Genomic DNA, 26,021 nt, shown 5'->3' with positions numbered 1-26,021 from the left:
GTGGTGAGCTAACAGAGGACACATCATCAAGAACAGCAAAAAAAAAAAAAAAAAAAAAAAAAAGAAGCCATCTTTATATATTTTCTTAAGTAAAAAGAAATAACTCAAGAAAGCTTGTGAATTGCTATTGAATATTAATGGAAGGTGGAAATCTGGAATGACCAAACCACTCAGAGTTGTTAAAGCTTTTACATCCTTTCCTCCTATCTGATGGATTCAGATAGGTGTGACCATGGGACCTAGCTCCTGAAAAGCTGGAGTAAGACTTGGAGGGACTCATGCTGGTTTCCTGTCTCCTGGGCATGAGGCCCTGCACCCACACCTGGCAGGTTCAGACTGCATCTGGTCAGCCAGGACCACGTCCTTTTCTTTGCTGCTGTGGTTTCTTCTATGGGATGAGCAGAAGTCCTTCTGTTGTCAAGGTCTCTTCACACGACGACACATCGTGCACACATGAGAGGGATCTTTCACCTTCTTCATCCCAAATCCCCACCGAGGGATGGGGCAACTCGTCTTCCAGATGCACTCTTCTGCTCTTGAGGTTTAGGAGGAGGGACACAAGGTTTTCAAGGCCTTTTGGAGGACCTATTGTTTGACCCAAATGTTTGATACCCAGTCTAAGGCACGCTGTTTAATTATATCTCAAATCCTTCTCAGCAAAAAAAACCATATTCCCCCTCCCTGAAGCATTGGCCATTTTATCTTCTTAGAGTAAGAAGTCTCAAGTAACCTGGGAAAAAAATCTGTGGAATGAATTATTGAAAAAAAACTGGTTTTAAGGTTGCGTGGGAAATTGGATCGAATAAAGCAATGGATTTTCATGAAAATCTGATGCCTAATTTTGAAATTTGGCTGCATTTGTAGCTAAAATAGAGATACATGATAACATGCCACCCAAATATGAAACATTTCAGGTCAAAGCTTTCTTTTGACAATAAACATTTTTTTTTTTTAAATATAACAGGAGTATTTTTATTTTTAATGTTAGTAGTCAAAATAATTGTTTTCTAGGTGTGTGTTAATCCAAAACTGTATTTTTCTTCATTATTCAGCTAGGCCATTATAGTTCAAGATCTATTATTTACTCAGCCCCGTTCAGTATTTCCTTTGATTCTGTAAAAGAGATAGCTGGCAAAAGGTAGTTTATTTGCAAACTGTCTTATTTTCCTCCCTGAGCACCTACTGAAACATTGCTGTGCTTTATCATGTAATACTACTGTCTTCATTTTAAAAATGAGGACAAAAATACTTACCCATGCTTTTAAGCAACTTGTGAGAGTTATATGAAAGATGGCACGTACACATAAATTATTATTTTCATGAAGATGACAGAGTTAGAGAATAGGTACAGCTCTGTGTATTTATTATTAATGTGAAAATGGGCCCTCTGTTTTCCAGTATACAGAGGCAATGCAAAATTTATAGCTGAATTCAGAGAAATGCTGAACCTGGGGTAAAACGAGCAAGACTGAACATTCCAGCAATACTTGTAAGCAGGGATGGAAGCTGTATGTTCACAATTAGCTGCAGCATCCCAAAGGTCATAGTCTTGGCTAGGGTTTTTAATGCTCTGCTCAGAAGAAGAGCAAACAATCAAGAAGAGATCACTTAAAAAGAGAGTCAGACCAGAAAGCACAGGTCAAAGACATAGCTAAAGCATCTAAAAATCCATATGCAGAATGCAGCTGTCTTACAGAGAATAGTCCATTTTCTACAGGCTACAAACAATATATGATGGTGGAAAAGATGTCAGGTTTTCACACAATCAGAACTTTTCTGTTGCTGTTCATTAGGGAATGCATTTAGTCATTATTTGTTCTGTTCTGAAGCCATCAACAGACAGAACACTGAAGTAGTCCTAAATCATACACAACCGCAGGATGTAGAAAATAGGGGTCCCGATGAGAAAAGAAGCCTTGTTGGATACAATTCTAACCAACAGAGAGAAATCAAAGAACACTGTGAGAAAAATGTCATCTCAATAGCGTCGTCACTGAGAGTGCTGTATTTAGCAGAGACAGGTTGGGAAATTCAGAGAACACAACTGCAGAACACAATGCAATTATATTAGACTACAAGGAAAACATCTTAACGAATCAAGAATGCTCGAGAGTTGTCTATGAGAAGGAGTTTTCAGAAATGATCAGAATCCATCAGTGTCAAGAGGAGATGGGCAACATGCAAGACAACACAGACAGGATTTATTTTGAAAAGCCTTCAAGGAAGAAGAGGCAGTGAACATGGATTCAAAAAACACGAGGCAAAGGTTCTGGGGTCTGAACAGGGACTAGAAAAAGAAGGACTCATACACGAGAGAGGAGGGAAAGGTTATGAAAGCTTGTGGGAAAAGAAGCAAAAGTTACTCTTTGCCAGAAAGGTGAAAGGGATTAATATTTTCATGAACACAGTAAGAAAAGAGACATAAAAGTAATTTAGTGGGCAGATGGGACTAATGAAAATTCAGTTGCCTAAGAAAATAAAAGCTTTTCAAAAGACCAACAAGGAGATTGATAAAAAGGGAACGAGAGCTTGTTAGAATTAGTGGAAATGTAAGCAGGGAAATATCCAGAAAACCTAAAACAAATGAAAAACAGCAGATCCAGCACATGCCCATGGTTCAGCATGGGCGTGTCGGATCTGACACACTACATTAACACATCACTAGCAATCAATAGTGAATGCTCATGGAAAACTGGAAAGAGCCCAGGAGAGCAGCAATAAGTAAATACAATACTGAGCTTAGAGAAGAGGAAAAGGGAATAATCATGGGAATCACAGATCACCGTACTCTTGCTGCAGCTTGTAATTGAATTAAATAAACTCAGTGGAGGAAAGTACTTTCTTGGAGGACAGCTGAGTGACATGTCACACAGACATGAAAACAGTGAGGCAGCACTCCTGTCTGACAAAGGTACTGTGCACAAATGGGATCAAAGAGGCCAAAGTAAGTCAAACGGGACAAACACAGAATGTCCCCTTCTTTTGTTGGAATGTGGACCAGGCAAAGGCAACATCAGAAACCTCTTTCGAAGATCTCCCACCTGAGCACAGATTTGCACTGCTTAGGCAGCTTTTAAAGTGTTTCTGGGAGGTGTGGTCCTGTTTGGAGTAGGTTTCCTCACCCACTGCTTGGGTCTGCTGTAGTGACAAACTGATCTGAATCATATCTTTCTTCCAGAAAGCTTGTAACAGTGAGAAGCTGAAATCTCACTGGAAGTTGGTGTTTGCTTAAGATTTAGCTCTCTTAACTGCCTCCTCCCTCGTTCCCTAACCTTTGAAGATCACAGTCTTAATCTATCAAACTGACAGATGTCAACTTTGATAAAATATCTGTATTTCTATAATAGAAAAGCTGACTCTTGAAATAAAGTAATTGGCTTGTATTCCCCCATTGTTTTATGGAGAAAAGCCATGCTAGGGACCCAAATGTAACACAAACTTTACCTTCAGAGGAGGAGACCTGAAGGGATTAGAGTCAGCATTAAAGACACAGAAGAGATACTGACCGATACAATTCTCACATTGGTAGATAGCACTAAGTTCGAGAGGTTACTGAAACTGGGGAGAAAAGTGAGAAGTGAAACATGGAAAGAATATAGCACAATGAGACTTGACTCAAAGCACTAGAAATGAGTGAGTTCAGGGATAGAACACCAATGGATAACTTGGAAAGCTGTAACCTCAAGTCACCTTGGGTAGTATTAAGAAATCAGACATGATTTTGTAATGGGATATCGTGATGCAAAAATCCTACTTGGAAGTATCATGTCGAGGCAATGAGACTATTTCTCCTCATTATGGTTCTGTGAGAATTGTATTTGGAACATTGCTCTGTTCTTGGCACAACAATTCTAATTGTGTGAGTTGTAAATAGAAGAGATAGAGTTAAAGGGTGCAGAGATACCCACTGACAAGAAATAATGAAAGAACAATGGCATGTGACTTTAGGGAGTAAACTAAACACTAGTAAAACTGTACTAATTAAGTGACATTAATTCATGTAATGGAAACAACATAATAACTGGTAAAAGAGAGTAATGAAATAGTATTTTGAAAGGAAAAAAACCAATCTGATTATTAAGGCATTACACCCAGCCATATTTTTTTTCTAAATGAGTGAACTATTTCCTTTGATAAATAAAGAAGTCAAAGTGGCCTGACATATTTAAAGGTGGATTCCACACAGCTGTACAAAATATTTTATGGGGCAGCGTTTTGGCAAAGAAATCAACTGGTATGTTCTCTGGGTTCTGTGACACTGATGATTTTATTTCTATGGTTCCTTTCTGACGATTTGTAGGGGATGAATTTTTAATCATATAATGCATCCTTTACTGACATCAACAGTGTTTTAGTCAGAACACATTCAACGCTTCCTGTTATTGACCAAATAACTCATAGCCCCGTCTCTTGGGCATATCAAATCCCTTAAGTTACTTCCTCACAGTTGTTGCCTTTATCTAGCTAGTCCCAAGTTCTTGGGACATTCATCAAAAAGATTAGCATGTCCTCGTGTGTCGGCACAAAGATTACTTCTGAACAGGAGGACTATAAGGATGTAATGTCCACACAAGATTTAGCCTTCAAAAATAGCATCCTTTGGGCTTTGCTCTTTCATGTCGGTATTCATAGCCTCATGTGAACTTCCGTTTGATTTCAAGTCATCCCTGGATTATTGCCATATTCCTCCACCTCTTTTTAAGCAGCCACAAATAGAATCAATTATACTCTACTATAGAAAGGTGACATTTGTGTTACAGAACCCTTTGAAAGTTGAGGGAGGAAATGGGGATTATTGCTTTATCGCAGTGTTGCTGAATATATCGGAGCTAGAATGTTTCTGTCTTATGACATTTCATTGTAGCACTAAAAAAGGACATAGTTTTCCACCCTTCATGCTAATACATCAGGGTTTATGTATCCTCAAGTAGGGTTAAACTTGAAGGATGGAAAATCCCGTGTAAGAGAAAAATTGGAGGTGGCCTTTTAATTCCTCCTAGTTATGATTCTTCATCTCATTAGTTTGAAATCTGGGGTTTCTCTTGAGTAAGTACATACAAATTCTTTTTCTTTGAGATTGTGATACCAAATGCTTGAGCCTCCTTCCTCTACGGTTTAGGACCTTTTTTTGCTGAATATGAAATCCAATATACCAAGAAGTATTCTGCTAAGAAGGATTGCTCCTGAATGATGCACTTCATGGCCAGAGCATTTCTGGTGACTGGGAGTGGAGTTCTGCTCACCTAAGTGTAATCTGCACGACGCAGACATCCCCAGCTCAGTTAGTGACTCTGATCATCCCTTATAGCCAAATGAGAAAAATGGGCATTTATAAAACATGCTTCATCTGGTCTAATTTAAATGTTGATTTCAGCAGGATATGAGACACTTTCACCGAACTATACTGGCTCCAAATCTTCACTGACTATAAAAGGGTCTCATATGACAAGCCTAGAAGCAGATGTCCACCACACGTGACAATATGACTCGGCAGGCTGCAGAAGATGGGCTCTGGCTCTGTGGTAGCCCTGTTTCCACTGTCCTGCCAGGATTTCCGCATGGGATTTCTCCTGCTTGGCACAGGCTCACCAACACATTGAGAAGCAAACGTGATCTACACTTAGGCCAATATGAACTGAATGACACCAAAGCTTCCTATTTAATCAACACTTTCTTGTCCGGTACTTAAATTCTTGCACTTCTCGTGGGTCTATACTTTTAACATGAAAAAAAATAGGTAATATGTGACAGTGAATTCCAGGTACAGACCAGACAAGTCAATTCTTAAGCTACTTTAAACGGGTAAAACACATGCTCATTTCTCCTAAAATAAGGTAATAACATTAAGGATTATTTTTGCTTTATCTTTTTACTTATTTTTTTTCCAAAGTCTTAGAAAATCCCACATTAATTTAGAATGCACATTTCCCAAGCTTCCCAATTATTTTTATAACAACAAAATCCTCTCTCCTTTAGTACGACCGTAATACCTACTGAGTGGTTCTGCCTCCCTGCCACTCCACAAACACACTTTTTCCCAACCCCCAGGCCCCCGCACAAATCAGTGGCATGCACTATGGAACTGGTGTGATGAATGGCATGCAGTATCAGGTAGGAAAACGGTTTCTGTTACCTCTTTTTGCCCTACTAGAGGTGGTGGCTCAGCCTTCAACTGCTTATCCACGTGGAACTCACTTAACTCTTCACAAATCTCAGAGTTCTGACTCCGGGCGCCTGGGCTTTGGCATCGCTGCCCCCTCAGTTGCAGCTGCTTTTCCTGCTGGAAATAATCCTAGATGGGTTTACTTTCTTTTTCTTTGATAGCATGCTTAGTTCTTAAGGAGATCTCTCCAGCTAGAAGAGAAAATAGCCTGAACTACACTTGTCAGGGGATGACATCTTAAGGAAAAATGGCAAGCAACAAGATTACACAAGCTTACGCTGTAACTTTTCAGGTTTAGCAACTGGATGTGTCAAGATAACTGTCTGTAAAAAGGGAAATTACAGATAGGCTGGCTTATTGTTTTTGAACTGTTGCTGGGGGGCAGGAGGCAATTCCCCTGCCTTCTCCATTTTCAGTCCAGTTTGGAGGCACAGGTTTTTACAGAGACCTAGGGCACAGAGAGGGGCTCTCAGCTCAGCTGAAGGCTGGAGGACGTGCTCTGAGGTCAGTGACCAGAAGTGCTATTCCGCATCATGGCAGGAGGAAGGTGTGAGCACAGTGCCCAGTGCCACACCACCACTCTGCTCCAAATGGGGTGAGAAAACAAGCTACACATTTACAGGAGAAAGCAAAAGGTATCCAAAAGTAGAGATGAAAACCTGCAGGTGGACATGTAAATGTGTGTGGTGCCTATTCAGGAAAACACTTTGCACCCACTGATGTCAATGGGACGTAACCACAGGTTGGAAGAAGAACGCAGCCACGAGTACTTCACTAAAAAGGAATGAACTGTGGAATCGTAGCAATAATTTTTTCTGCAAACACATCTGAGCAGACCCAGTGCTTGGCAGTGGAAGCAGTGCCATTGCACTCAGCCATGTTGTCCTGGGGCGATGATTACTGCCTCTGCACTCTCTTGAAGTGCTGCCAGGACTAACTGCAGAGCAGAGCATGTTTGCACGGTTGGCTCCAACGTGTGGAGGCCCAGGTTCACCACTGGTGTGAATCAGTTCGGCTTAATTGATTCACCTGTGATAGGGATTTCTCTGAGAAATCCGCAGCTCTATACAGCACTGCCATCATTCATGCCATTACTAATGCTGCTACAGAAACATTAATAAAACTCAAGCTGATTTCAAAGCCTTGTTCTGAATTGCTTACAGAAGGACTTCCATGCTGAGAAAAAAATTACAAGCATAACAGGATTTCAACAGTAATTATTTAAACATATTTATCTTTTGCTTGTCCACCTTTTTTTCCCCTAGGCTTGAGTGGCATTCAATGTTATTCACATATTAAGCCAGCTCCTGTTCCCCAGGGCGCCGCAGCCTACCTGCCTCCGTTCTAAAGCCACATCACCACAGAAAGTCCCCCAAGAGGTACCAGCAGCAGAAAAACACTATTCCAAATATAACCATCTGAGAGAACAGATGACACAAAGGAAGCAGTTGGTTAAGCAAATTGCTCTCCGTATAAATACTTTCGGACTGTCAGGTTTGTTCCAATCCTTTCAAATGTCGTTCTGTGTTTCTAGTAAATTAATTCAAAATCAAATTACTTGTTTCCTGCTTCAGAAGAAGGCATGTGGTCTAAAATATATTCCAACTTTAATGAATTAAATCATACATGTCCAAGCCTGTACCTTCTGTATAAGAATGTATTACGTACAATTTCTACCACAGAATCATAGAACTATAGAATCATATAATGGAATCATACAATCAAGTTTTCTAGGTAGAGTTTACCACTGATTTTCACAATCAATAATCACTGAATCCCTGGCAAAAAAAAACAACACTTTTTAAAAAGCATTTCTGGAAACACTCTGTTATTCAGCAGAGAACATAGAATCATAGAAGCACTGAAGTTGGAAAAGACCACTAAGATCATCTAGTCCAACCATCCACCATCACCACCATGACCACTCAGTGCCACAAAATGCTAACAAGGAGAAAAAATGCATTCAAGTAAAGCACTAAGCCATAAGAAGTTCTGCTTTTGTTTTTTTTTTTTTAATGCAATGTGCATACAACTTAGTACCAAGTAATCTTAATGGCAGGGTATCAGTTATAGCACTAAAACAACAGAAACAATTGTTTCATGTTGAAAGTGCAACGCAATCTGGGGCGACATCTCAAGTTCACTTATGCAGAAAGGTTGTGCACTCAGATTCACTAGAAATGAAGGCATAGATGAGAACAGACTGTGTAACTCAGTTGATCTGACAAATATCCAAGTTGTTAAGCAAAGTATTGCACAGAATAACTGAGCCAGTGTCAAATGAAAAGCTTAAACCATTGCTCTACTGACAAACTCTTCTGCATGGCACCAAGGTTCAGGAGTGTTTTCATGGAAATTAAACTCGAGGAACATGGCCCCAGCTACTTCCCAGAAACTGCACTTGTACCAGGCATCTGACGAGTTAACGTTAATTAATACTGATGGAACACATCTTGGCAAATCACACAACAGGTTTAGGGAATCGACTGGGTTTCTGCCGTGGCTGATGGCAGCCCTGGTGAGCCACACTCTTGGGATGGAGTCTCAGTTCCAGCACACAGCGCCCGAGCATCAGCAGGAACCTGCCTGGGACAAGGTGTGCTCCTCACAGTCTGTTTCACTTTGGACTGTTTGCTTTTGCTCTGATTCCAGATCATTTGCTCTTCTGGCAGCAACAGCAGCAGGTTTATCTCCTGTAAAGCTCCCTACGGTGGGTGGTTTATGTCATTTGTTTTTAATTTTTATATCAAGCCATGTTGGAAAGGCAACAGACATTATGTTAATATTTATTGATTTGGTTATTTTCATTATTTATAAAGTAAAACTGTTCAGCAATACAAAAGCTTTGTGCCCTCAAATGGCTGATTGGAAGCCTGGAATGCACGTCAGCTCCTTTAGAGCACCAGCCAGAAGTTTGCTCACCCTTGTTCAGATCTGGGCCCTAAAAAGAGGTGTTCAGCCAACACTGTGCCAGGGATTATCACGTGGAAGAGGATGGATCATGTCCTGTTCCCTTGCATGCTGCAGATCATTGGCAGCAACAGGAAAACAGCAACCAGATTGAAACCAGAGTGTAATTTGGGTTACATATTAAGCGTGTGTGTGCACAGACCCACATACTTGTTTGATGGTACAAATAAATACGAAGGCTCCACACCACATCCTGCCCTTGAAAAGCATGGATCAGCTAATTGTTTTAGGCTCAAATGGGGATTAGTGCAAATGCCAATCCCTTGGAAAGAAGACTTGCTGTTGGCAAAGCAAGATAAATACCTGTCATTGGTGTGGATTTGCTTTATTCCTTCCCCATGGAAACAGCACTTTTTCCATCCTGTGCAAACAAATTCAGAAAGTCCATCGCTAGGCTCGTCACTGCTGTAGTCATTTGTAGATAACATTGTGACCCTAAGTCTCCTCAAGAAATGATGCTGAATAGAGCAGCAATTAGTCCTTCAATAGCCAACAACGTATTTTGTAGCTTGTGTTGGAAGAGACCCTTAAAGGCCATCTAGTCCAACTCCACTGCAATGAACAGGGACACCCACAGCTCCATGAGGTGCTCTGAGCCCCGTCCAGCCTGACCTTGAGTGTCTCCAGGGCTGGGACACCCACCACCTCTCTGGGCAACCTGTGCCAGTGCCTCACCATCCTCATTCTAAAAACCTTTTCCCTGCTTCCAGTCTAAATCTCTCCTCTTTTAATTTGAAATCTTTTCCCCTTGGTCCCCTTGGTCTTTTCCCCTGTCACAACAGACTCTGCTAAAGAGTCTGTAACCTGCAGAGCTTCCTCCAGTCAGCTCTGGGATATGAAAACTGTAACAAGAGCTATTCATGTACAGAAAATCCAGCTCAGTGGCACAACACATGTAGTTACCAGAGGACTGTTTACTCCGGAAAGTAACTGCTGATGTTTACGTCCCTCCTTGCAGACAGCTATGGATTTCCCAAAATTACAGTGCCTGGAAGCTACTGGCATCCTTTCTGGGCAACAGTTTGTATTCAGTAACTGGCACCCTTCCTGTGCGAAGAAGCCAAGAAGTAAACGATCGTGAAAGCTGAACTGTTTATATCCTACCTCTGCACAAGGGGAGAAGCAAGCAGATTGCAGGGCTGTGGAAATACAGCAAGTTGTGCCGTACTGCCGGGCAGCACCTGCTTCCTATGTGAAGTTAACAGGAGGCTGCAGCCGGCAGAGCTGTCAGCATGACAGCTCCTGGATATGCTGAATTCACTCTTTCTGAAAAGCTTTAACAGTCTGGGCTAAAAGGGGAGGGAAATAAACAAGCTTGATCGAGGGAAACAAATGGTGGGTTCTTGCGACCATCATTTACGATCCTGGTTCTCCCCTCACAAATAAATGGAAATCCTTGTAGCGCTGATAAAAACAGTGAATTTATCTTTCCGCGTGCTCAGCATGAGATGAAATATCACCAAATACATCAGGAAAATCCCCATGTGTGGAAGATCAGTATCACTTACTCTGCTGGGAAGAAAGGAGCGCTCACGCGGAGCTGTCAGGTTTCAGGGTGTAGCTCAGGAGTCTTCCTACCTCCATTTGAGGAATTTATTCTGTAAAGCAGAGGGGCTGCTGTATGGTTTAATAAGAAATCAGAGGACAACGGGAGTGACACCAGAGCACAGCACTGGGGCTGCAGACAGGACTCATGCTGCATTTTAAAAGTGTGTGCCACTAGAGGAAGACGGCATCTGTGATGTTTTTAAGGTGTGTGAACTGGAGGACCATTTGAGTTGGAAGTGATCCTTAAAGGCCTTCTGGTCCAACTCCCTTGCAGTGAACAGGGACGCCCACAGCTCCACCAGGTGCTCGGAGCCCCATCCAGCCTGACCTTGGGTGTCACCGGGGACTGTGCACCCACCACCTCTCTGGGCAACCTGTGCCAGTGCCTCACCACCCTTAGCGTAAAAAACCTTTTCCCTATATCTGGTCTAGATCTCCCCTTTTTTATTTTGAATCCATTTTTTCCTCATCCTATCACGAAAGACCCTGCTAACAAGTCTGTCCCCTTTCTTACAGCCCCTTTAGACCTGGAAGGCTGCTCTCTGTTCTTCCTGGATCCTTCTCCAGGACAAAACAGCACTTCTGCAGTGCTGTTCTGGGTCAATTTCCTTCTCAGATTGATCCAGAACCATTTAAATGTTTGAACTCCAGCCCTGGAGGAGCAGGACACATTCTATCTACCAACATGGTCCTTACTGGCCTAATATCTTTTCCCACACTGGGCAGCACACTGCCCATAATAAAGCATTGATTCATTAGTCCAAAGGTTCAGGCTTAAAATTAGCTTAAGTGGGAGAAGTTGGCAAAAAGATGGACTGCCAAAGTTAATTTAGCTTGTTATCAATTCAGTAGTCTTAAATAGGCAGTGAAAGTGCTTCATAAGTGTTCATTGTTCAGAGTTCAAGCTAACACCCTCTGCTAAATTGCATTTTGAAGTTTAATCACACTCTGCTTTATGTTTCTTTTGGTAATTGGGATCTCTCCACAGCATAATATGAAGAACTCAAACTAATGGGCTTCTCTGATGGAAGCTTGAATCCTGGAAGTTTGCCTCAAAGCTCAGCATCCGTAACACCCCGGTCCTTTCTCCCTAACAAGGCAGTAATGTTTTCATCATTAAGGAAGCCTCATCTTAATGCAGTCAATAGTGACAGAATAACAGTCATTCTTTTACGTGCCATTACTTCCAATTCTCTTATTTTGGACAATCTTCAAGCGAAGCAATTTCAAGCCCCCCCAGCCTCACGCACACGCGCACACTCGCTGTCTCCCCTGGCACAAAAACTGGCTGCTGTTCATTTTGTCCAAAATGCTAAATGTTAGTATTTTCCTTACCAAAGGCAGAAACAGCAAGAAATGCTCATTTCTGGGCAGAGAGTTGCTCCGGGGAGGGACAGGGATCCTGGGAAATGGCACCCAGTAGGCTGTGACTGACGCGTGGTCCCCAGTCTGGGCTCGTGGCCAAATGCATGTTGACAAGTCTGCTACGCCTGATATCAGCTCACTCAATGCCAGGCTTCACTTTGTTTTGCTTTTTTTTTTATTATTTTTTCATTTTCCTCTTTCTTTCCTCCCTCAGCTCCCTGTGTTTCCCGGACCTCAGGCACTACGCTGCAGACAAACGCATATCCCGAGCACCGTGTGTGCTGCCCGAGCTTCCTAAAACCTTTATGGGCACTGTGACTGCTATCTTCACATCAGCAGAGATCTGACACCGAGTCTTGTTCTGCCTCATCAGATTGAGATGAAGTAGATATAAATGTCATTCTATACGTAAAAACAGAGGTGCTTTAAATCTGCTGCAGTGATTTACAACTCGTTTGGTTTATTTGTTTTTTTTTCCTAATGGGTTTGCTGCTACTCTTCCTGAGGTGGTAAATAGAGAATTATTCTATTTTATTGCTTAAAAAAAAACCCCTAAATTAAGTTTTCAAGAAATGCAAAGCAAAACATGCAGCTTGAAAAAAGAATAAACCAGGCAAATGGTGTGTCTGATAACACTGAAAAGACCCTGCTATCTCACTTGATGATCAGCAAAACACTGTTCCAAATAAACCTGGGAGGCAAACCACTGTAAGATTTACTGTGTGCACACTCTCCTGCCAGTACAAACTGGGGAGTCATCAACTGACTTTGAAGATATTTCATCCAGTTGCACTAAAAGGGAATCTGTCCCATGGACTGGAACTGAAAACAGCCCGACTATAAATACTGCTTGAAAGGGCAGTGCAGTTCCATACAGTGAAGTGTATTTCCTGCTGTAAAAGGCTGGAATTAATGCACCCTGTCAAATAAATGTGTGAGTTCATCTTTGATTTACAGATGTTGGAATTACTGGGAAGAGTAAAAGATCGTCACAAACAGTTTTGTATCAAAATCTTTACGTGCTGGCATTTTTAGGGCAATTATCAATAATTTCAGCCACACTGATGTCAACCTGGAATAATTCAATTGACTGTTACAGAACTGCACCTGTTTCAGGAACAGGTCCACAATGTACAGAAATGGTACAGTTAAAAATCCACTGACTGCAAAAGAAACAGATGTCGATCCATATGTGCATGGTGAACTTTCTGTTACCTGAGACATTTAATTCTTTCCTCTATCCCACAAATGATGTATCACAGCTAAAATAAACTTCCAGGCTCCGTGCAGGAATTATTGCTTGAAGTCCTTGACTCTGCGTTATGAGAAAGCTAAAACTTGATGATCCTAATGGTCCTCACTGACCTCAAAAATTATTAATCTCTTACTGGCAGAAACATGGAAAAAAAGCCTTCAGAAACTACCTCACCTTGTCAAGTAGAATTGAATTAAGTCAGTAATGCTGAAAAAATATGGGGAAGAAGAGAGGAAAAGCTCAGGGTTCAGGGCAACATGGGAGCTGTACCACTGAATAGAAATTGTGGTCACAGTCAGCTCTGTCATTGGCATGTATGGATTGGTAAAGTCCAAACAAAGATGTACAGGAGATGAGAACTGCCCGCCAAGAAAACATGTCAACGTGACTGAGAAAGTAAGGAGTTTTGTGGAGCAATGAATATTCACTGGGAATGCAAAATCCAGGCAGCATGCATCCCTCGGGTTCTCTGTGCAGGCACAGGCTCAGCCCCCTTGGAAATCATAGCAAAGATGCTGCTGTGCCATTAAAGGCTCTTGAGAGAAAAGGGAGCCTACATGAAAGATGGAGAAAAACCCTTTACCAGGGAGTGTGGTGATAGGACAAGGGGTAATGACTTTAAACTAAATGAAGATGGGTTAGAATAAATATTAGTAACACATACTTTACTGTGGTGAGGTGCTGACACAGGAGAAGCTGTGGGTGTCCCATCAAGGTGCTCAAGGCCAGGCTGGATGGGGCCCTGGGAAATCTGGTCTGCTAGGAGCTGCCCCTGCCCATGACAGGGGGTTGGAACTGGATGGGTTTTAAGGTCTCTTCCAACCCAAACCACTCTGTGATTCTGTGATTCTAAAATTCTAAGAGCACACTGAGAAAGAACAGGTAGGAAACCAGGAAACACTGAGGGACAATGGAAAAAGCATCCCTTTCCTGCAGACACAATCCCTGCCAGGTCCTGGGAAGGCAATAACTCAGCCATTCACCCAGGGAGAAGCCTCAGAAATGGGAACGCACAGCACCTTTGCATACTCAGATGGTACAAACCAGCCACCGTGGAGCTGGGATCTGGCTCCTGTGAAGCAAAGTATGCACGTCTGGTGTCGAGGAATGGGTAAGAAGCTGCAACACGCTCCGTCCCGGCAGCAGGCAGAGAGCACTTCCCATATGACCCAATTAGCCACTCCATCGGAACAAATCAATAATGGCATTTTCTGGAGACAAGCAGGCAAGTGCTGCTGGCTCGGCACTGTGCTGCATGGAGAAGTACAGAGGTATAAGTTATCTCTGCAGAAAGCAGCATCCGTGCCTGGCTTTATCTCTGCAAAGGGGACAAACGTGGCCAAGAGCCAGTATTACTGCAGCATCACAGGTTTTCTTCTCTGTAGCATGCCACAGATCAAGTTGAGAGGAGTAGTCTGAGTAAGGCAACATATGCAGTAATTTAATTTAAGAAAGGGGAGAAGGCAGTAACAGTCCCATTGGGCTGACTCAATCAACACGCAATTTACAGCAATTTTCTGATGTTGTGCAAATGATGTTTGCTGACTGAAGGTCCTCATCAATACAGGAAATGATCTGATCCAAATCTTGCAGAATGACATGGATGTACGTAAGGGGTAGGGTAATAGAAATAAGACCAAGTTCAGCAATGAAAGTGTTGGACACTGTACTTTGGGAACTGATCTAGAACTCAGCCCCAAATCACTCATCTGGAACCTCTTCTTAGTCAGTCATCTTGGGTTTTGTTTTTTTTTTGAACCACAAACTGATGTCTCTGTAACAAAGGCACACATTGCTCTGGGCTCTAGCTGGGAGCACCTTGCCAGTTAAGCAATAATAAGGCAGGAAGTCTGAAGTCATACTGATCTAATGTAAATGGCGTGGACTCCCCTGATGTCTGAAGCTTTTAATACAGTTAAACTGCAGGTAAGTTCTGGTAGGAGCCCCAGCATTGGGCTGATTGTACACTGAACTGTCCCATCACTTTATTCTCTCCACAAATCACTGAATTATAGAATATTCCAAGCCAGAAGGGACCCATAAGGATCACTGACTCCAACTCCTGACTTCACATAGGTCCACCCAAAAATCAAACCATATGTCTGACAAACAGATCCTTACTTCTTCAGGAGACTGAAAATTGACTTGTATCTGAAAAGGTTTTTTATAAGTAATTTCAAGAAAAGCTATGGAAAAATGAGAACCCAAAAGAAACTTGAGAAGATGCAACCAGAGAGCTGCTGTGGTTGCTGCTGAACTTCTGGGAGTTGCTCTCCTGCTAGGACAGCCCATATTTCATAGAGTCATAAAATCATAACAGTTAGAAAAGACCACTGAGATCATCTAGTCCACTCACTAACCCATCCCGCCATGCCCACTGAACATGTCCCTAATTCTCACACCTCCACAGTTCTTGAAATCCTCCAGGGATGGTGACCTCCCTGGGCAGCCTGTGCACTCAAAGCATTGCCATTCTTCCACAGTTTTTCCTAATATCCAACCTGAACTTCCTCTGAGAATTTAAAGCTATTACTTGTCACCCTACTTAGAATTATACATCTCTCAGAAAGCTGAAAAATTGAAGACCATTTTCATGTAACAGAAGGTAACCTGGACACCGACTGTGTCCAAAGTATGAGTGGGACAAGGAGTGGGGAGGGATGAAGTACTAAACAAAAACGTTGCAGTGACTGGCATGAACACATGTGCTGCACCAGGAAGACTAATAAAGCAAGTTCAAGGCGATCCTTCCTCAGTCTCACTCTCTTCTGCCAGCTTCTTGCACCTGTGCTGGCTGCTATTGCTCATCTTCTCTTTCTGATCTTGTCGACATGCGTGGGCTGCAGGCATGCATCTCCTGGCTCTGTGAGCAGGCAGAGCATCTCGCTTACATCTCAGCAATCAAAGGAGATTTAGAAGCTATCAGGTGGGCTTGCTCCTTCAGAGCCCTCTCAGTGACACTGCCACACAAGTGCAGCTTTCAGGATGACGGCTGCTGCTGGTGTAGGCTTTGATAATAGAAATGGCAGCTGAAATTTAAACTTAGACATTTCTAAGGGTTTCTCATCATCTGATATTTTAAACTGCTGCGTTTAACATCGTAGGGCACATTCCTCTTAGGCAGGATGGCTTACTTTAGAGCGGTTTTGTGACTTTCCCAGAGAGCCCAGCAGTGGTGCAGGAGCCGTAAGCTGAACTGATCACAGAATCATGGAATCACAGAATTTTAGAACAGCTTAGGTTGGAAGGGACCTTAAAGATCGCCAAGCTCCAAACTCCCTGCTGTGGACTGGTTGCTGAACACCAGCTCAGGCTGCCCAGGGCCCCATCCAACCTGGCCTTGAGCACCTCCAGGGATGGGGCACTCATCACGCCCAGGACCTCCAGCTGACAGAGGAAGGACATATAAGAATTGCATAGATTCACTTAGCCATGTGCTTGAAAGGCATATAATGCATGTAAGTTCCTCTTCATACATTACTTTTTGACTCTTCTCCCAGGCAATTGCACCAAAATCAACATGCGTTTGAAGGAAGGCAATACTGCCAAAGGGCTGCCAGATTCCAGGTCAGCCCACAACTTTGAAATGAAGCAGGGTACATTTTCTTCTCCTGAGCAGTAAATTTAAATGCACATTATCTTCGTACATGCTAAAATATTTAAATATGTAAAAATATGGATCATAATTAGGAGAAAGTTAGAATAGATTTGAATGTTTAACATACCCTTGGTAGATCTTGTTTCAATTCTGCATGATGTCCTCTACACAAAAAGATACTTCACCATAATTGTGCCCTTTCAGTGTAATCATGTAATTTTTGCTTTTGTTCACGTTCTTCCTTAGTGAGCTTTGCTGCGGTCATCGAGACCATCCTGGAGGCAGAAGGTAAGGGCCACTGCAGAGATGAGGCTCACAGGACTGATGCTCCCAATAGACAGTGGGGAATTTTAACCCTCTGTGCCTCACGAGGCTGCCCTTGACAAAGTTTAACACACTGCAGTGCCTGCAGTGCAACACCCAAGGAACAGAGGTTTAATACCAGCCTCCAGCTGCCATCACAGAATCATTTGAGTTGGAAGAGACCTTTAAAGGTCATCTAGCCTAACTCTCCACAATGAACAGGGACACCGACAGCTGGATCAGGTTGCTCAGAGCCTGGTTCAAATCATGTATTCTGCAGCAACCTATATGTTGATCAAAAGATATTTTTGTTGGGTGGGAGATGGTCTGTCTTTGGAAGGGGCATCACCAAAAACAACAGTTCTTTGAATCACTCAGGGCACTCACGTGCAATATTTTAACAAACTTTTGCTCTGCATTCTGAAGAAAGAAGTTAAGAACTTTTAAGACTGTAATCCCTTGTAAAGTATAGTGAGTGTAGCAGAAAGGTGCATGTAAAAAAAAAGCCAAAAGAGAAAAGGACTCCAGAATCAAACTCATTTACACAATATTACAACGTTTACACAAATCAGTATTGGCAGGTTGTCTCATACTAAGGCCATCTACTATATTCAGACTTCATTTTTCAAGTGTACTCTGCTTGTAGGTTTAACTAACACAAGGTTGGGAGTAGTAAAAGTCTTCAGAGAAAAAAAAAACCACAGATATTATCCCTAGTCAGCCTTACGCTCAAAATGTTTTTACATATTCCTGTTTTATGTTCAGCTAAAAGAGGGAAGCAATGGACAGGACCTCTTCAGAGCTTTATCACTGAGTGCACAACTCCCCTACAAAAGGTCCAAATGACACAGCAACTATACCTCCAACACAGATCATTTCCAGAAATATATTCCTTAAAATGATATGAACGATTCCCTAGAAGTGTTTGCCAAAAATTTCTCGCCTCTTTTCTTGCAATCCAGATGTCTGTTCAGAAAATGGGACAATTCTCTGACCCCTTGCCCTTCTAGCTCCCCATGGGCTGGTCAATGCCTAAGACCAACTAGCGAGCAGTAGCACTGAAAAGACTTCCACAATGAAAATTCATGGTTAACAGCCAATTTGTGTCCATCTCCCCAGCAATGAGTCATTCCTCAGGGACTTTTTTTAAGGACAGCCCTACTCTAAGGACACTTTTTCTTCAGATCTTGCTTTTACTCATCTAGAAGATTGAGGATCCCTCCTGACAACTCAATCCACTGTCATCAGAGGATGCTGGATCAAGGCTGAAGGGAATGGAAAACATTAACTAGATCTGGTACATGGAGCCAAGAGCTGAAGTTGTTAAGAAGGCAAGAGAGTGACGATGCAAAGAAAACCATTCCCATAAAGATGCTTCTCCATTTTTTACCAACACTTCAAAGCACACAGAATTTTTCATCCATTTCTACTGAGTCCCCTTGGGAATAACAAAATCTGAAATGTCAGAGCAAAGAATAAGCAAATAACTGTTTTTCCTGCCAAAAAGCATACAATTTCATATCTTCTCCCTTTCTCTGGCACACTGTCACATCAGCATCTGCCTAGTTTTATTTGCCTATTTTTTTTTAAGAGAACTACCCACCCTTGACTTCTGTTACACAAATATAATCAAGCTATTCCTCAGTAATGCACACTGAGAAAATCCCCTGTTGTAGGCAACCTAAGGTTCATTCTGTACCATTCCCATGATTCAGCTGAAAGGGAAAAACAGGCTCCTGTGTGAGAAAGGGTTTAATCGCTCTTGTTAGAAGAATTAACCTAGACAAGCACAAAGAACAGAAAGAAAGGAAACGTCTCTTGCTGGAGACTGACTTTTGCTCTTGGATATGCAGGTGTAACTTCTTCTGAAGTTACTAACATATCAAAGGCAGGATAAGGCCATAGCACATTTGCATCATGAACCATGGATCCACAGCAAGGGTGGGAACTAAGGAAATCTTAGTAAGATGTAACCAAAAAACAAATCTACTTGCTTACCTGTTCCATTTCTGTAAACGTGCTCTGCTCCTCATCTTCCTCCTCAATATCAGACTCTCCCACAGCAATTGGAACACAAATTGACAGGTCAGGATTGGTCATAAAGTCATCATTGTCTGTAATTCCCAGGTGTTTCTCCACATTTTTATTCATCCCATCCTCAGTGTGGTTCTCTTTATGATTCTCCATGTCTTTGCTAAGCTCAGCAGTTGGGTGACTGTTGACACAGTTGTTAAGGGCACCTGTATTCTGGGCAGCAAGTTTCATCATTGCCTTCTTTTCAGCTGTCGTCTTGGGATGCCGGAGGACACTGCAGCAAAAATCCCACGTTGTGTGTTTCACATACTGAAGACCCCTGTTGATCCGAGCAAAGGCAAGCTGCAGGTTGTTCATCTCTCCATCCTCGTCTGGTGCTGAAAGGTTGTCAGCACTGAAAGAGCTGAGCAGCAAGGCAAGGAACAGGTTGAGCACCTGAAACAAAGTTAAAAGGAAATCAATGGCCCTGAAAGGTGGAGGGTAAATGTTTGGTCTTGGAAGAGGGAGTTGGAGTCCTAGCCGTGCTGCAGTAACATCACCAGCATTTGTGGAATTGCTTCTAATTACAGGTGGTTTCAGTAGAAATAAAGATCTGCAGACTTCTCCAAAAACATTAATTTCAGGTGGCAAATTTTGGCATGGACAATTAAACACATTGATATCCCCATTCCAATATCCAGAAAGACAAAAACTGTGCTGCTCAGAAACAGAATACAGGATATAATTTTCATTGGAAGATTTATAATGTAAATATTCTCATAGCTGGTGGTATCATGAATGTCCTTTCAATGCTAATATTACATCTTGGAGAAAATCGCTAATAGCAACAATTACTGACATCCAGAAAAGTACTGCTTACATGTACAAAAATTACAGGAAGAATGTCTTCAGGACTCTTTTGATTTTTACTCACTGTGAATATTGTTATTTATATATCGTAGTGATATAATGATACATATATGCATGGCACTTCAGCCTAATAATATATTTGGAAAATTTTTAAAACATTTAATGTATTTTCATGGATTCTCTTGATTTGAATAGCCTCTTGGCCCTGAAGAAAACCTCTTGCAACTGTGAATTAACACCTAAGGGAACATACAGTTTCAAAACATTTACCTGCAGAAAAAAAGAAGCCAACACACCCAGAATTAATGTGGCTAAAATCAAAAAAGGTTCATACTGCAAGCATGCTTGGTCATGGAAATGCTGCTACTAAGAGATTTAGATTGGATTTAAGGAAAAAGATGTTTTACCATAAGCATGATGAGGTACTGGTACAGGTTGCCCAGAGAAGAATTGGATGCCCCATCCCTGAAGACACCCAAGGTCAGGCTGGACAGGGCTCTGAGCACCGGATGGAGCTGTAGGTGTCCCTGTTCATTCCAGAGGAGTTGGACTGGATGGCCTTTAAGGGTCCCTTCTAATTCCAGCAATTCTATGATTCTATAATTCTGATCAGTAAAATGCCATCTGAAGATATCCACACATGTATGATAAATTGAACCGGAGACCATAAGTTGGCTTCTTCTTGCTCTTGCAGCTTCATAATTGCCTACCTTTCCTTCCAGTGAATTCCAAGATTAGATACAACTTCACATCTCAGTAACATATTTGATGATTTATAGATCTTTTTGCCTTCTTGAGTTTTGATTTGATTTTCTAAAAAAATACATTTTAATCCAATAATTAATATCAGTTTCCTCTTGAAGGCCACTCCTAGTGCTATATCTTTCTGGCTGATTATCATCTGTTGCAGATGGGTCATTATTCCTGTTTGTGGTCCAAGAGAATGAAGTACAGCTTCCAGACTACACAGATGAGAAGCTCACACCGAAGGGAGATGTCTAGCATGATGAGATGATGCAGAGCTGACTCAAACCAATATCCACTAAAATATATGTTCACGCTAAATAACATAGAATGAAACTGCCTGCTATCAACTCAGCTGCTGCCTGAGCAAGGCTGATGGATGTCTGTGGCACTGCAAGGGAGAGTTCAGCATTGCAGCATTTCTGCTGCTGTAGCAATAAAAAGGATTTTTGTGAAGATATTCTTTCTGTGATCTCTTAATGCCACCAGAATTACTCGCAAGTCCCCTGACTTCTGACTATCTTATTGTTTTAAACTGATAAAGTCTGCTAGCCTGCCATATGCAGTATAAAAAGTACTTCTATTTATCTGGGCCTTACCAAACAGCCAAAAGCTTTTGCTGTTCCCTTCCAACTCCTTTCTTTCAAATACTTGGAATACGTGAGCTGGAATTTTGCAGACAAGCCTGGTCTTAATCACTCCAGTGACACTTTATTTGAAGTGTCCTGTCAGGACTGTTTCATAACGTACACATTGCAATCACTGTGATTATAAATGAAAGCAGTCAGTAGAGCTGCAGATGCCCACATCCATTACACACTACAGAATAAAGTAATGCCTTTCCGAGCACAGCCCTGATCAAAAGTAAAGTGAGATTAAAGCTAATTGTTTCTTAGTTGGTCCATCACATTGGAGAGTTGCTGACAGCTTGCATGGATCTCCTCTTAATCACTGCAGTTGTCTGGTACAGATCAGGATTTCATCTCATATCCATTCAGCAGCGTTCTCCAGCAGGTCACTGAGGACCAGGGCACTGGCTATTGGCTATACTGCCAAGCAGAGGGGAGCCCACAGACAAATGAGTGACTGGCACAATCGTATCATCCATTTTCAAGCAAATTTGATAGAGTTATATGAGGCCTCAGAGATCATCAGTTTGCAACAAATATCCTGGAAGTGAGTACTTGGGCAGAGGCAATGCCCAGGCAATTAATGCAGCCAGTTTAGAACAAGCCATATGTGTATCTTCTTCCCAGCAGGAACTTAGTGAGGTGTGAAGGAGTGGGAAGATAGGAGATTCAGAAACACTGAACTAAGATCTTCTGGATAGTACAGTTTCAACTAAGTTCTTTCAATAATGGTAGGTATTGATGTTTGAGGCCACCTGAGACATTTGGAACGTGCCTAGGAGAGATGTGTGTATTCCTAAAGCTCCATCTGTCATCCAAGAAGGGCATGATGGGGGTGTCACAGCAGGCATCAGGCTAACAATGTTCAAGGATATCAGCTGCCTCCAGACTCAAACACCAAAACTCAGTGGTCTAATGGAGCATCTAAGCCCCATTTCTACCAAAAAAAAAGTTCTCAGAATAGTCAGCAGAACCTGACCAAACAGAGGTGACCATGTCAGGGGCTGCATGTTGCCTGTATGTAGGTAGCCATCTAGTGCCAACACACCCAAGCACGCTCAAGTCATCCCAAGACAACTTGTGCATATGATAACTTGGGCTGATGTTACATAATTTTAAGGAAAGAATCTCATCTAGTTGGAGGCCATGCTGGATACTCTACAGTATTCCCAGTGGCACCACATAAAACTGGGTCAAGTCCCATATCTCCACAGACTGTTATGGTAGCTGGGACTCCTTCCTCAAACATAAATAACTGCATGTAAGCATCCAAATATTTGTTTCTGAAGCTGAATTTCATCTTGGACTGAGTTCTGCTGTGTGCAGAATAACTCTTTTGAAATGCCTTGTTTTACTTTTCCATATTTATTTTGAATGTCCAACTACAGTTACGGAAGTCTATTCAGATACACCTGCAGATATATATAAAATAGGTGGTAACATACTTACTGTTGTTATTTACCATGAATTATCAAGACAATGCCATGTGCTTCCCAGAAATGCAGCTGACATTTTGCACAAAGAGCTATTTGCACTTCATGCTTTCAGCCAAAAATAAATCTCAAATATAATTCTCTCTTTCCTTTATGAGCAGGTAACCTCAGAGGTGTATTGCAGGGTGTTCAAACAGAGTAAACTGCTGTATAAGCACTTCATGTTTACTTATTCCCCCCATTTCATTGTATGTTGCATTTTCTAGAAAAATACATGCTCAACCCACGACACATCATATTTTCTGTAAAAGGTTACTAATAATATCCAGTGTTCTTGGTTGCTAACACAATGCTTTCAGTTAAAAGTAAAAGCAAACTAAAGGCAAATTTAGTTTTCAGAAGCAGTGGTACATTTGCATGTCCATCTGGATCCCCTTAAAAAGGGATCTTCTTTCCAATGACATCAAATATCCAGTCTATGAAAGCAGGTCACTTTTTTGGTCTCTTTGAGGTTAGGAATCAAATGACAGATAGACTCAAAGAAACTCTAAATCCTTCAGCATAACGATGTTAAGCATTTACCCTAATGACAATAAATAGATCATGCTTTCATGGGCATTTTTAATGCCTTTACAATGCTAGAGGCTCTGGTTATGTCATTATAAAGGACCAAATTCATCCAGCCTAATGTTAGGTACTTCCCTGAGAAGTACCTTTGGAGGAGTTTTCATAGCATCACAGAACCATTAAGGCTGGAAAAGACCTCTAAGATCATCCAGTTCAACCAACCCATCTCTACCACACCCACTGACCATGTCCCCTCAGTGCCACATCTCCACATTTCTTCAACACCTCCAGGGATGGTGACTTCACCAACACAGCTTCACTTCAGGTGATGCCTTCTGATCAAACCCTCTTTGAAAACATCTGTATGCAAAGTCTGATGCTGGATCAAAAGTGTGTGACTACTGCCTCATTTTTCCTCCCTTCCTGTATTTACCTTGACTTGGCAAAAACTGAAGGTTGTAAATCTTTATGTATTTAACCTTCCATCTACCATTCAGTCAAACATTCTGCAACCCTTGCAATCCCCTGTGCTCCTATGTATTGATTCAGCAATGTATTCACTGCCCTGCACTCTGACTGGGATCACTGAGACTGAGAGCATTTGGCACCATGCTCAGTTCTGCACTGAATACAGGCTGAAATATCACTGCTAAGACTAAGTCTACTTCACAGCAGATTTAAAATCATTCTGTTTTTCATTAAACTAGGATCAAGAACAATGTAGCACCTGCACAAACCTAATGGTAGGGTCAAACTATCTCCAAGGCAAGGCCTTCAGCTGATGGTCTTGTTTGATTGCAGGGGATCTAATAGGAGCTCACCTCCCTGGATTCTCCTGTAATGAGATCTTTCCTGACTCACGCTGCAACAAAATGAGGCAGCCTCATTTCCAAATCTCATTCTTTTTCTGTATATGAAGCTTGACTGAACTTTTACACTGAGCAGTGACTATGGGCAGATGTTCTCATCTGCCTGGGTCACACTGAACAAATCCCATCAGGTTGGAGCCAGAGATGGGACCTCTGCAGTGGGGGAGATTCACAAATTAGAGCAGTTCTTAGAATCATAGAAACATTAAGATCATCTAGTCCAACTGTCAACCCATCACCAACATTCCCCCCACGTCTTCTCTAGTTGTAAGCACCCTCCAAAAACCCAGACATATTCAGATTGGAGATGTGTATTGTCTTCTCCACTGCAAGAGATGGAGGATAGGGAGGACAATTGAGGGCAGTTAAGAGAAACTGACATCACCTGAGGGTGCTTCCATGTGGAAGAGAAACCACATAAGCATTTTTTTCTATGACAACAGGCTCCAGAGTGGAAAACACGCTGAATCAGTGAATTCTGTCATTAGAAAAAAACAAAACAAAAAACACATTTAAAGCAAACTGTATCCCTGTGGCAGTATGTTGCCACTGCTGTCACTCAGCTGCATGGAAACGCCTGAACAGAGCAGCATGGTGAGGTGCCTAATGAGACCATGACTGCTCATCTGGTACATCTTAAAACAGGACCTGTACACCTCAACTTACCCCATACCACTTCTCTGGCAGTGCCTGTTGGCACAACCCAGCAGGAAGAGCTTCAGACATTTTCTGACCAATATGAAAAACTGACTTCTTCCTTCCTGTTTGTTTATCTGATGGCAGTGGACATCTGCACTGCTCTTTCATTGGTACAGGTAGGGAAGATGCTGTTCTCCCTTCAGAGATCTTAGCAAGCCTAGTACAATATGTACCAATTACTTTATTTTGTTCACTGTGGTAAAATTCAGTAAGATGCAAAAGAAAACTGCTCCTAAAGGGCCTTTTTCTGCATCAAGCAAGTATGAGATCTAAGCTTAACCCCGAGAACCACAGCAATAGGTCATCTAGTCCATCTCAGTGCTACTGGAGGATTATTTATTTCCTTGGAAGTATATCTTCCCATCTTTCGTACTTTTTCATCCTAGGGCAGAGTTTGTCAAAGAGAGAATACTCCTGCAAAAAGCAATTTACATGATCTGTTATCTTCTATATTCTGCTTTCTATTATTTCTGCTGTTTGTGCAGGATAAGAAGCTTATATCCTCCCAGACCACTTTCTCTTTATCCCATATTCAATTCATAATCCTGCGCCTGTGACATCTTAGTTCTTTGTTGTCAAAATGATCACGATACCACTAGCATGGTATAAGGCCCTTCTGCATGGGGGCAGGCAGGAGACAACACTGATTGGAGAAGACTCGATCTCCTTTTTGTTTCTTGCCTGAGATCAGCCAGGAAAACACACAGAAATGAAGATATAGATTTCACAGAATCAAGAATCGTAGGATTGTCTGAGTTGGAAGGGATCCCTAAAGGTAACTTAGGATCCTCTAATCCAACTACCCAGCAAAGAACAGGGACACTTACAGCTGGTAGTCACACGTACCTGTCAAAGGCTTACAGGCAAGCTACATCCAGACCATCTGATTAAACAACCCTGTGCTCAACGTGTCTCACTGTAAAACTGATGCCTGCACAGGTGAGATGAAATGGAGTAGAAGTGCCTTTACTCCCCACTGACTATGAGTAAAATAT

At 42.0% G+C, this 26,021-nt stretch overlaps 1 protein-coding gene across 3 annotated transcripts in view; it reads right to left on the bottom strand.

Moving 5' to 3' along the window:
* The window catches only part of LOC136053936 (sodium channel protein type 5 subunit alpha-like), a 562,080-nt gene that overhangs the window by 405,888 nt on the left and 130,171 nt on the right, over positions 1-26,021 (bottom strand). For 2 of the 3 annotated variants that reach the window (XM_065744930.1, XM_065744929.1), the window contains 2 exons: positions 19,201-19,671; positions 6,134-6,277 (listed from right to left, as the gene is read on the bottom strand). In XM_065744930.1, coding sequence (XP_065601002.1) covers positions 6,134-6,277; positions 19,201-19,671 — 615 coding nt within the window. Of the gene's footprint in view, positions 1-6,133; positions 6,281-19,200; positions 19,672-26,021 lie in introns of all 3 variants that reach the window. The other variant, XM_065744928.1, reaches the window with a different exon arrangement.

The sequence above is a fragment of the Cyrtonyx montezumae genome, unplaced genomic scaffold (assembly GCF_038088225.1).
Source record: "Cyrtonyx montezumae isolate F1298 unplaced genomic scaffold, pur_monq_1.0 scaffold_32, whole genome shotgun sequence".
In the NCBI taxonomy this organism is placed as follows: Eukaryota; Metazoa; Chordata; class Aves; order Galliformes; family Odontophoridae; genus Cyrtonyx; species Cyrtonyx montezumae.
Note: the sequence above shows the minus strand (reverse complement) of the source record. Positions and strands in the feature narration are given on the sequence as shown.